The sequence below is a fragment of the Centroberyx affinis genome, unplaced genomic scaffold, assembly GCF_046629955.1.
Source record: "Centroberyx affinis isolate AG114_WGS23_722 - 3 ecotype Tasmania unplaced genomic scaffold, CSIRO-AGI_Caff_v1 ptg006572l_1, whole genome shotgun sequence".
Lineage (NCBI taxonomy): Eukaryota > Metazoa > Chordata > Actinopteri > Beryciformes > Berycidae > Centroberyx > Centroberyx affinis.
Genome location: NW_027283329.1, coordinates 29598 through 41711, shown reverse-complemented (window position 1 = coordinate 41711; position 12114 = coordinate 29598). Strand labels below are relative to the sequence as shown.

At 40.4% G+C, this 12114-nt stretch overlaps 2 protein-coding genes across 2 annotated transcripts; both read left to right on the top strand.

Annotated features, from left to right (window-relative positions):
* Positions 1-549: 549 nt before the first annotated feature.
* LOC139638805 (leukotriene B4 receptor 1-like) lies at positions 550-1641 on the top strand. Its single transcript, XM_071512835.1, has 3 exons — positions 550-744; positions 935-978; positions 1337-1641. The coding sequence occupies exons 1-3, from the start codon at positions 562-564 to the stop codon at positions 1638-1640; spliced, it is 531 nt and encodes a 176-aa protein (XP_071368936.1). The 5' UTR covers positions 550-561; the 3' UTR covers position 1641.
* Positions 1642-4652: 3011 nt separating this feature from the next.
* On the top strand, positions 4653-11472 carry ltb4r (leukotriene B4 receptor). Its single transcript, XM_071512834.1, has 4 exons — positions 4653-4784; positions 5719-6260; positions 8902-9178; positions 10045-11472. Exons 2-4 carry the CDS (start codon positions 5779-5781, stop codon positions 10420-10422), a joined length of 1137 nt encoding a protein of 378 aa, XP_071368935.1. The 5' UTR covers positions 4653-4784; positions 5719-5778; the 3' UTR covers positions 10423-11472.
* Positions 11473-12114: the final 642 nt, after the last annotated feature.

Below are 12114 nucleotides of genomic sequence, written 5' to 3'. Positions count from 1 at the left end.
CCTGCTATCTTTTAAGGGGCACCATAATGTGTTGCATTTACAGCTGTCTAAAGCCACTAGGCAAATTTTTTGTGTTAAAATACACCTTCTTATCTTATCGGCCTAAATAACACTGGGGCACCAACAGAGAAAAGCGTCCCATCCTCCTAAGTGAGGCTCTGTAGATTTTCTGTATTTGTTGAGATGAAATTCTCTCAGGTACGGACACTCGCAGGAAGTGACAACTCGAAACTTTAGAACAAAATAAAAACTTGTTTCCTAAACAACAATGAGCAGCGCTCTGTCCAGAGAAAGCTGGACTCCCCAACATTAGATCTTTTTCCTCTCTTGTCCCTTTGGTATCCTTTGGTAAACATGATCATGCTGTGTGCAGCTTACTGACATCACGTTACATGATTTCTGGGTATTGAAGTTCAAAGTTCAAAGTTTTAAAACACTTACATCTCGCTGCCATTTGGAGCCGCCAACATATGAATTTGCCTTGTGGAGAATGTCAGCATATTAATGATTCTTACAAATGCACTTCTTTCCTTACCTGCGTAGGCGGTCCTCCAGTATACAATGGAACTAGTGCTGGGATTTTTTATTCCCTACGGGGTGATTGTAGGCAGCTACATCTGCATCCTGCGGCGGATCAGACAGACCAAGTTCCGCCGTCGGATCCGCAGCGAGAAGCTCATCCTGGCCATCGTGGTGACCTTCTGTGTCTTCTGGTTGCCCTACCATGTCATCAACATCGTGCAAGTATGTGGCATGTCATATCTTCTGTTTTCACAAATAACACATTGACCAGAACATTACGGAAACAAAAACTTTGTAATCTATAGTATTTAAAATATTTGCTGCTTTAATGTTGTTTGCAAGTTCGTGTGAAGAGATGCTGACCATTACATTCTTCATTATTATTAAATCTACAATTCTATACTGTCCACAGGTTACAGCGGCTTCGTATCCACAGGGTTCAGCTGTGAGAGCAAAGTAAGTTAAGTGATAAGACAAAAAGTTGCAAATACTTTCATGTCAAATATCAAAATAGCAATAAAACTCAATCAAATTCACTAGCATGTTATCAGCATTATCCCTCTTCAAATGGGATACATTTGGAAGAAAAAGCTCATTATTATTCACCTGTTGTAGACTCAAATGGCAACAGCCTGTTAAAGCATTTCCACACTCAAAAGTTGCAGACTACTCTTTTTGCCACGTCTGTCATCCCTTTGAGTGCAGAAACCCTTTAAGGTTTATTCTAATAAACAAAAACAAAAAAAAACGAAGAGTTTCTTATTTTTACCCCTTTTCTCTCCTACAATGCTCGGATAAATCCTCCATCCACCAGGCTGGATTACATATGGAAGACGTACCGCGCTATCACCTCTTCCCTGGCTTTCATCAGCAGCAGCGCCAACCCCGTGCTCTACGTGTTTGCAGGGAAGTCCTACATCCGTCGAGAGGGGCTGGCGTTTATGGCCCGCTTGTTCGAGGGCACAGCGCTGGACTCCGGGACAAGGAAGAGCCGACAGAACAGCCAGAACAGCCGGGACAAAGACAAAGACGCAGACGGAGTCATGCTGAGGGACCGAGACCCAGACTCTGTCACCAACACTAGCTCTAATTTGAAAGCTGTGAAGAACGGTAAATAAAGCCCACCGGAGGCTGCAGGCTTGGCGCGGTCGTGGTCGTTCTGGAGGGGAAAACACAGGCCATGTGCTTTGACTCCCTCTTCCCTCCAGTGACATCGCACTTTGAACATTTTAAAGGTCCCATATTTTTCCCTTGCCTCTTTGATTATAAAGGAGTTGGATGTGCTATCTAAACATCGTGAAAGTATCAAAACGCACGGTCGGCAACTAAATCCACACAATCCATATTAGAAAACTGAGCCTCTAAACGAGCTGTTTGGACTTCTGTAACTTTGTGGTGTCACAAAGATTCGCTCATTATCATTTTTGTAAGAAATATTAGGCTAACAAAGTGTTTTTTTCAAAGCAGTTGAGCTGTTGCCATTGTTTAGTTTTCTCTATCTGTAGCTGACGGGCTGCGGTGTCTCACGTTTCACTCTTGAAACAGTTAGCCAATCAGAACAGAGGGGTCATAGTTTTATGCTCATATTAATGAGCCTTAAAGAAACAGCAACAAAAACAGCCATTTCTTGTTAAGGCTCAGAGAGATGCTGGAAAATGTGAACGTGTAAAAATGGATTGAGAGTGTTTTTGGTACATGACACCACACACACAGCTTTGAATGGACTTCAAAAAATAAAATAAAACACTGGAAAGTGGACAATATGGGACCTTTATATAAGCATCGCAGGCACAATTATTGTTTTTTACAAGGCAAAGTGGGCGGATCCACTGATTCCAGCCAATTGAAAAAGCCCTGCCCTGATTCAACCTGCTGCACAAATGAACTTTCTTCTGACTGAGATTGTAACAAGTGGAGGCAACTGTAAATCTGTTTCTGACAAGTGGGGTCGTCACTGGGAACGCTGATCCTGGAAGAACTCACCGCCCGAAGCATCCCGAAGTGTTTGAACGCAGGCTTTTACTAAGCAACACGTGGCACAGCGTCATTAAAACACATTCAACTTCAGCAAATAGCGTGTTGGATCAGATGATATATGATCCTATGAACTATCTCATAAGGGAGCAGCTGTTGAGTATTATCCAGGACTGTACTAGCCAAAGCTTAGCTCATGTTTACTGTACATGTTTACTGCTGTCTGCCGAGTATTTTCTTGCTACATTTGTCCACACATTTTTTTTTTGCAATTTTTGTCCACGTTTCTACTTGCCAAAGCATGCAAATTAACATGAACTGAAACAGTGAATATTATTATTATACCTCACTAATGAGCACAAGTGAGTTATTATGAAATGTATCATATTTGAACAAAGGATCAACAGACAGACTTTATTTTCTTACATTGGTTTCTGAATTTGGTGTCTATATGAAAGCTCACCTTGGATTATGGCACAGTAGCGATAATCCAGTGATGATAGTAACATCATATCCTGTGTATTGATGAATGTAACAAAGATTCAACAGAGGCTCTCTTTTGTGTATGTTTTATACCAACAGACTCTCTCTTTTGTACATGTTTTATGGTCTTTTACAAGAAGACACTAAACAAAAATGTTAATATTTTAAAACCACCCACCTCAAAAAAAGAGTTTGTTGATTGTCTTGAAATATTATTTAATTTTAATCATTTTTAAATAACTGTATGGTATAAAACATTTTTAGGGCAAAAAAATTATGGAAATTTAGAAAAAATAACAAACCAGGAAAAGTACAAAATGAAGTAAAGCATGCACTGAAGACGTGACTCATCAGATTTCAAGTTGATTGTGCAATCCGGCACTCTGTTCCTGTAAGGGTAACACGGACCCGTCATGTTGCAAGAGGAAGATCATAATGCTGTAATTCTGCCAAAAAGCCTGGTGCAAGGGAACAGACGTTGCACACAAAGCAGCTATGATTTAATGTTCAAGCAGCAGCAAGATCCTGCCAGTTCACCTGGAAACATCGCCCCCTCACTCTCACCCTCAGGGCAGGGTCTTGTGCCGCTCCTTCTTCTTCTTGTTCCTTTACAAATTATGCCGTCACTCCTTTTACAACATTTTCTGACATTTCTGCCCCTCTATGATGCCAAACTGCCATGACACTAAAAGGCAGCGAGAAGCAGTGTTAGTTCAATGGCAAGCAGAGCTTGTCACTGAAATATGTATGTTTGTTATAATGCACACAGAAAAATAAAGGTGCTGAAAAGAGCTCGGAGTGATGCCATTGAAGAACCATTTCTGGTTCCACAAAGAACCTTTCAGACCAATGTTGTTTAAAGAGCCATTTCTGCATTAGACAGCTGCATAGTGTTTTTGTTTATCTGTCCTTGAATAGCCTCATTTGCAATTGCACAATATATAGTATGGAGGGGCTTATTTTCCACATTTATGCCATCACCCACCATCCAATAACTAAGAATTAAGAACCTTTTAATATCCCAAAGAACCATATAAAGGTTGTTTGTGGAACCAGAGAACCATGGTTCTTCTGTGGCATCACTCCAAAGAACCATTTCCGGTTCCAGTTCACACCTTTATTTTTATGTGTGTACTCTACATTATAAAACAGTATCAGCTAATTGGACTAATTGGATCTAATTGCTAACCAAAAAACCCAACCTGTGTGTCTAGCCACAAGTTTGGAAGAGTGTTAATGGGACACAATAAAGCACAATAACTGAAAAATTAACATTATCTACAAGTGGGGTTTTACATTTATAATGTTGTCCATTTGGGATGATTGCATTCACAAACGCTATTCCATAAAGGACAGCAGCTTCCAAGTTACCATTTTCCCGTAAGCCCAGGTTAGATGGGAAGGACAATTGCTAGAGCTGGACTTGAAGGTGACATGGATGCCGATATCACCTAGTTAAATAAAGTGCAACAAAGTGGTTTGAAACATATGCGAATAGAAACCATGGTTATGTTGCAATGACATAGAGAAGCTCAAACTGGCTTCCCATCTGTGTCTCTGTGGTCACTGGGTTTCCCCTCACATGACACAATAGATATATATATATATATTTTTCATTCTGTTTCATTCCCTTTCTTCATTTCATTCTCTTCGTCAGAGCAAGAAGGGAAGCACAGGGACTGAAACACAAGGAGTTTTTAACAGACAGGGGGAAAAAAGCGAAGTTGTATAATAGATGGAAATATAGGTACACTTGTGGAGTGGATTTACTGTTGGCCGTTTATAAGGGAGATCAGCAGCTGAAGGTCAGTATGTGATTTTGAGATAATCAAAATAATGATAATGATAATTATAATAATAATAATAATTCAGCTGTTAAAACAGTTGGAATGTATCTTCTAAATTCCAGTCTTCTAAATTACAGATGGTCAGTTATGCTTTTCTGACAATTTTATTCAATATCATCTGGTATAATTTTATTTTTCCACTGTAGTTCATGTAGCTTGACAAAAATGTCCAATGACCAATTCTTTTTTTTTTATCAAACGTGTACAAGAGAAGGAACGCAAATGCCAGCCCACTTTATATGGTTTTTGAAAACGTAAATTTGGTAAAATAAAAAGTTTTGGAAAAGTACTAACTTTTATATTTAGATAGATGAACTTTTCATGATCAATTGTGAAATGTGTTTAGTTTTGGAACACAAAACCAACTGCAACCTTCTGTAGAACTTATTAAATATGTCAGTGTGTTTAGAGACTAAACATATAGGAACACCTTTTACACACAGTGGCGTTTTTATTTTGTAAAGTGTTAATTTGTAATTGTTCATAATGATCCTCTATCTTTTTCACTTCTCGCTCACTACCATTAATGCCTGGAATAAAACAGAAATGGTGCAGTAGTACCACTTACTGGCCAAAGTAATACGTAGTGTTCATCTGTACATCACTACAAATTAAATTTGTGGTTTTAGATGAAGGTTTCGTTTATTTAGATCAATGATAAAAACAACAAAAAGTAGGTAAAATGTGCTTTTTGAGAATTCCTTGCTGTTGCCCGGGGAGGCCAAAGGTCATAGTATCAGGAATTCAGCGTGTGAGCATGTAGGCTATACCACAGACTAGAAAAAAAAACAATCCATGTGATGCAACTTTGCAGCATTGACACACACTGGCATCTCCCAAACCGTAACAGCCTACAACATATCCTGTTTCCTGCCAATTTCCCCTCCCAAAGGTTGTGCCAGCTCAACCGTTGTCAGATTCAACCTCAGATTCTTCAACAGCAGCCTTCCCGATGGCATCCAACCTCACCGCCTCCGCCTCCTCCTCCCCGTCTCTGCCCCTCAGCGTCTCGGCCCAGGTCGGCGTCGCCATCCTGACCCTGGCCTTTGTGCTCGGCTTCCCCGGCAACCTGTTTGTGGTGTGGTCGGTGCTGTGCCGGGTGAAGAAGCGGTCGGTGACGTGTCTGCTGGTGCTGAACCTGGCGGCGGCGGACGCTTTCGTGCTGCTCAGCGCCCCGATTTTCCTGCGCTACCTGGCTGGAGGCCGCGGCTGGGAGTTCGGCTCGGCGGCGTGCAAGCTGGTGCATTACCTGTCCAGCGTCAACATGTTCGTGTCCATCTACCTCATCTGCCTGATGAGCGTGGACAGGTGGCTGGCGGTCACGCGGCCTTTCCTGTCCCAGAGGATGAGAACAAAGCGCTCCCTGCTGGTTATCCTGCTGGGGGTCTGGATGATGGCGTTCGTCCTGTCGCTGCCCATGCCCTTCTACCGCAGGTGGGTCAAAGTGTGTGTGCGTGTGCGTGTGTATATGTGTGTGTGTGTGTGTGTGTGATGGATAAAACATATGAAGGAAAAAGTTCTCTCTCTCTGTATCTGTCTCTCTCACAAATTCAAATTCAAATCAGCTTTAGAGAGGAGAGAAACCTACAGTACAGTATATGAGATACACAGTATATATCTCTCTCTCTCTCTCTCTGCCTAACTGCAGGCTTTCATGTTTTCGGACGGCTCCATGTTAAAAAACATATTACAAGTTTAGCAGTTTAATACAGTTCCCACGTTTGTGAAGTGTATGGCAAAAATACACCTAAATCCAACTTCTGTAGTGTGTGTTCCAGCCTCTCAGTGTCTCCACTGTAAACAGGCTGTTTTCTGTGGGTGTTGATTTTATGCTGATTAACAAAACTATAGGGCAGAGAAATTTCCCCTCTTCCTCCAAGGTGTACAAACATGGACTGAACTGGGTCAAACGCAGATTGTCAGCCTGAGTGACCTCACTAAAGGCTCCACATCAAAAGGGCTTGAAGAATCATATGATTTCTAAGTAAGAAACTAGCTATAGCCAAATGGGAGGCGTTTCAGATTTCACATTGTGTCTAATGACAAAATGCTTACATATGGAAAGGCAAGGAAGAAACACTTTTGTACAATGTGGGACCTTTAAAACAAAGCCTATAGTTATGTTTTTAGATATTCAAAATTGTAAGAACAGATTCATTTTGAGCTACATGAAGTGTAAAATAACATCAGCAAAAAATAATAAACAGTAGTAAAAACGTGTGATCAAAGCAGCTACTTTTTTTCACACTCATACTACTAATTGCACACGTTTGCTGCATTCAGTTGCTGTTGAAAATAGCCCAATTATGAGTTGCGCACACATGAATGACCCAACCAGGTGCTAAATATGATCGTGAAAATGAAGAATTTTCTATGATACCTGAGTCTCTGAGGTGTGCACAGAAAATGTGCCAACTATTGATGGTAAAATGCTTTGTTTGGCATTGTATGTAAAAGGTTACATTAGTTGTATTTTTCTATTTTCACTTGTTATTTAACTTTCAGTTGTGCATGCTTATAAGATGTCCTCTTGGATATACAAATATATACTGTACAACTTTTGGCTAATAAATTCATTAAAACATTAACTACAGTGCATGCCTGATACACATCTTCTCCTCTTCATTCTGCCGCTGCAGCACAAAGTAGCTCTGTACTACTTGATTTATGAAATTAAGCAATAGCTGCTGAAAAGCTATTTTTCTAACAGGGTTAATTTTGTCTTCAACATTTTTGACCAAAAGCACTTGAGTGTAAGTAATATGTGAGACGTCACTTGAAGGCAGCATCATCCTACACTGGGTAACATTTTGACTGGCTCTTGGCAAGCCTGTGAGTGGAAATTTTTTTTTTTTTTACCACAAACAGTTTTATCTGAGTGATTTCAAACCACAGTTAGTTTGGTCTTAGAGCATGTAGGCTGAAAAATGTCTTTGACTAATCATATTTCCTGCAGATTTCCTGCACCACCTTCTAATCAGTTGTTGCCTTTTGGTATTTCACTAGCAGGGACTGTTTCAGAAACGCAATGTGCACCTCCATCCTTCAACTTGAGAAACTTCTGCCTAATATTTCCTTTATTTTGTAAGAGACACACATCTTGAATGGCATTGAATCCCATTTAATTTGCTTTGGAAATCAACATGTTCACAAAACATGCACACATGGCTATCTTTAGCTAAAATGTAAAAAAGGTGTGGCTGATTTTCCCACTGACCGCAGTAGAAAGCCAAGCCAGAAGAAACCCCACTTTTTAAGTAATACTTTTAAATGGTGACAGAAAGAGCATGAGGAAAGATAATAAGAGGTGTACCTTTTCATGGCCAGTCTGAAGCCATGCTCAATTTTCATTTCAGTTAAAAAAGCAAATAGTTCCATTGCATTTGGAGTAATTTGTTACTTTGTGACAAGTGTGACACAAGTACTCAGATTACTTTTTGTTGTGACTACTGACACCAGTTTTTCAATTCTTGTAATTTGTCATTAGTTGCAATTTAAAATTAGTATGTCATTGCATTTTTCTTGCATCATGTTTCATAATTTTTTTTTTTTAAGTTGAGAAAAAGTGAAAATCCCAGGACATCTTGTGCAGGCAAAATGCTGTTGATTAAAAAAATAAATAAAATAAAATAAAAAATACAATCTAAGTCTGCTCAATCTAAAATATAAAATCGTTTTGATTTGTTTAACACTTTGGTCACTGCCTAATGCCATTTGTGTTATTTCATAGTTTCATGTGGAAAATAGTAAAGAAAAATGTAGTGTGTCCAAACTTATATTTGACATACATTTTCAATGGATATGATTTGGAACTGTTAGGCAGTCGTAGAGTCAATCATGTATTTCAAAGTTTGTGCAGCCTACCCACTGTAGAAGCTATATCTATACATATCTTTACCTGTGTCTCTATACCTTTATTCTCTCTGTACATGTCGCTCTATCTCTGTGTCTATATCTCTCTATCTCGTCTGTGTCTATATCTCTCTATCTCTTCTGTGTCTATAGAGACAAATTTAACTTTTGTATTTCTATAACCCCCCCCCCCCCCCCCCCCCGCCCCCAACTTCCCCTACAGCGATCGGACGATTTTCCTACGCAACAACTTCTCTCTGAACTTCTGTACCCCGTACCACTGGGGCAGCGTAGGTCACCAGGTCTTCCAGTACCTGTTTGAGACCATCATGGCCTGCCTGCTGCCCTTCACCCTCATCACCACCTGCTACTCCTCCGTCATCTGCCGTCTGCGAAGCGCCATGTTCCAGCGCAAAGGACAAGGCAGCCGTCTGATCCTCTTAATCATCGGCACCTTTGCGCTATTCTGGCTGCCCTATCACATCATTAACATCACAGAGGTGACTTGCTGAAGCTCTTTTTTGACAGAAATAGCGTTCGATTGATATGGGATTGATACTGATATTTATATAAGTCTGATACTGATGCTTATTTTTGTATTGAAGCTGCTGATAGAAGATATTTTGTGCATAATGAATAACTTTAGATTTGTCCATTGTCATCCTAAAAATTACAAATATTCAGACACATTGCCAGTGTTTCTCCTAGTATTTCACACTTTTCAGGGTGGAAAAGCCTTCTCATTCTTTGCAGGTTAGCAGCTCTGTAATGCAGGGTGATCCACCACACCTATCCAATGGCATAAGCCTTTAAATGAAGAATTAATTTACATTATTGAACAATTACATGAGTAAATAAAATGTGCAAAGAAAATTCATTTTCATTGCATTTTACAAACTGTTTTCATGTAGCTGTGGACAGGGAGGAACCTTTAAATCAGCAGTGGATGTCATCGACTGGTTGATATCTGATATTTAATAACAGTCCAATATTGGCCAATATATCGGTCTAACTCTAGAGAGGAAGGTTTCTGTCATGCATCTTCATATTTCTTAAATTGTGCTTAGATGTTGGTGTAATATGTGATATATACTGTATATGTGGCGGCATATACTACTGAATGTAATTCATTAAATTGCAAAGCCTGCATTGTAAAGTTTGAATGCCCAAGACCTGAAGCTCCCTGTTCAGTGAAGGGTTGAAAAAGTCCTGTATCTTTTATTGTCATTAGTCCTGAATGGGTCCCAGACATCAACTTTTGTCTTTGTCCCTTGGTCGTCTGTATTGTATTTTTGAAGCATGAACACCATGTGCAACTCCCCACCTATTCCTCTCTAACTTCCCTTCTTCCCTCTTCCTCCTCCAGGTGGTCGGTCTGTTACTGGACAGTGGAACAGTGAAGCAGGCCGCCAAGACGGCCCGTCCCAACGTCACGGCCTTCGCCTACTTCAGCAGCGCCGTCAACCCCATACTCTACGTGTTCGCCGGCAGCTCCCACATCCGCCACGCCGGCCTCAGCTTCATGGCCAAGCTCTTTGAGAACACCAACTCAGAGAGCAGGACCACCAGCACCCGCACCAGCCGCAGTGGCTCCTCCCCCGACGAGAGCTCTGTCCTGCACACGCTGTCAGTCAAACTGGGGAAGCCGTTCGGGGGCAGGCACAAGGAGAAGGGCATCAGCGCGCAGAGTAAAGAGGCTGATGCCAAGGACTGGGCTGAACTCAACACCTTGGCAAGTGTTTAGCAGTGAGAGTAGCGCTTATGCAGGTTCTCCACCCTAAAACCCAACTCCAATGCATTTGACACAGACCTTGCTGGCTCATAGTTTGTCTGTCTGCGCTTTCACATCCAAATAAGCTTTATTTCACAGTTGTCCTAAAGAGCGTAAAAAACGTGGCCCTTCCTCACATAAATTTGCCGTACTGTCACGGCATCAACGAAATCTCTATCTCATTCCTCGACGATGGAGCAACTCCAGAAAATGAAGAGAGGACAGGATCTTATTTGTTTGTAGCTTGTGGAGAGACTTGTACATGCTCGCAAATCCGGACTAAACTGTCCAAGATCTTGTGTTTCATGGTGGTGTTTTATATTCAAAAGAAAGAAATGCTTGCACATGTTTGGTGCAGGTTTTCAGAGAAAAAAAGGATGAATAGGATGAATTTTGGTCAACAGATTTTCATTTGGATCGTGAAGTAGCATGAAGTAGCAAGAATACTTCTTTGTTTGGATGCTGATTTCTCCATTTATCGGGATGAATGTATGCTGCCCTACAAAGCTAAGGAGCAATGACTGTGTGAGTAGTGAAACTGAAAAAAAATATTTAAAATGTTATCTCCTGTCCCGACAAAAGCATTGTTAGTGCAGAAGTGGACTTTTCTGTCATTTAATAGCATTTGTGGGTAGAATTTAGTTTTATATGAAATGTAAACCCTAGTCATGACCCTAGTCAAACCTAATAAAAAAAACTTTGTATATAATATATAATAAGTTATGTACATTATTATATACAACATCACGTATATGTAGGATGTGATGAAATGGCTACTAGTTATGATCCGGATGATAGTCACATCCCTTACATTACTGAACTAGGCAGGTTTACTAAGAACACATTCATATTTACATCAACAACCAGGCAGGAGTAATCATTTGGTCAATATTGTTGCATAATACCGTGTTTCTATATTGTAATCTATTTTTTTTTTTTTTTTTTTTTTTACAGTAGAGAGATATTGAGCTATCATATTTAAATGTATTCTAATTCTTCTGTAACCACCATTTCACTTATTTAACTGGATTTAACTCAATAAAGTTTAAATTTTTTAGGTATGCTACTGTATATTTTTCTCAGCTGTGAAAATAAATGGCTAACACACACACACACACACACACACGCACACACACACACACAACAGTCAAAGTACAAAGTATTGCACGGCTGTTGACCTAATTCAAATGTCCGTTGCATGCAAGTTTGAACAAAGCTTGTGTTTGCTAAGAAAGATGACGCAGATGTGGCACAGGACATTGCATGAGCAGCATTTCGCGAGAGCATCCTTCCTCTCGCTGTTTCATGCATCTCTCTCTCTCTGTACACTATTTCCTAACCTCTGATCAACAAGGCCAAGTTACCAGAATTCATGTAGCCCATCTACAGTAAACTAACACAGTCACTCAGTCAAATCCTGTAAGTGATAGAGAGCGAATACAGACAACAGATATTTGCATAACATCCTGAGGCCGCAATTGTAGTAGATGATCACCAAATGTCCTATAGAGCCTGCAGTTACGCCATTTTTTAAATCTTTGTTGGCCCGTGGGAAAGTTGCTTTGTAAACTCACCGCACTTACCAAGAGGTGGGGAGCTGTGAGAGCCACCTACCCTCTTCCCATGAAATGCTGTAAAAGGATAGTTTATTAACCATCTTTTTTA

What these genes read in the sequence shown, in the direction of transcription:
- LOC139638805 (XM_071512835.1), top strand. Translation starts at nt 562, where the DNA reads ATGGAACTAGTGCTGGGATTTTTTATTCCCTACGGGGTGATTGTAGGC. An exon ending in ATGTCATCAACATCGTGCAA is followed by an intron (nt 745 to 934) that starts GTATGTGGCATG and finishes TACTGTCCACAG; the next exon opens with GTTACAGCGGCTTCGTATCC. An exon ending in GGTTCAGCTGTGAGAGCAAA is followed by an intron (nt 979 to 1,336) that starts GTAAGTTAAGTG and finishes TCCATCCACCAG; the next exon opens with GCTGGATTACATATGGAAGA.
- ltb4r (XM_071512834.1), top strand. Translation starts at nt 5,779, where the DNA reads ATGGCATCCAACCTCACCGCCTCCGCCTCCTCCTCCCCGTCTCTGCCC. An exon ending in CCCATGCCCTTCTACCGCAG is followed by an intron (nt 6,261 to 8,901) that starts GTGGGTCAAAGT and finishes CTTCCCCTACAG; the next exon opens with CGATCGGACGATTTTCCTAC. An exon ending in ACATCATTAACATCACAGAG is followed by an intron (nt 9,179 to 10,044) that starts GTGACTTGCTGA and finishes TTCCTCCTCCAG; the next exon opens with GTGGTCGGTCTGTTACTGGA.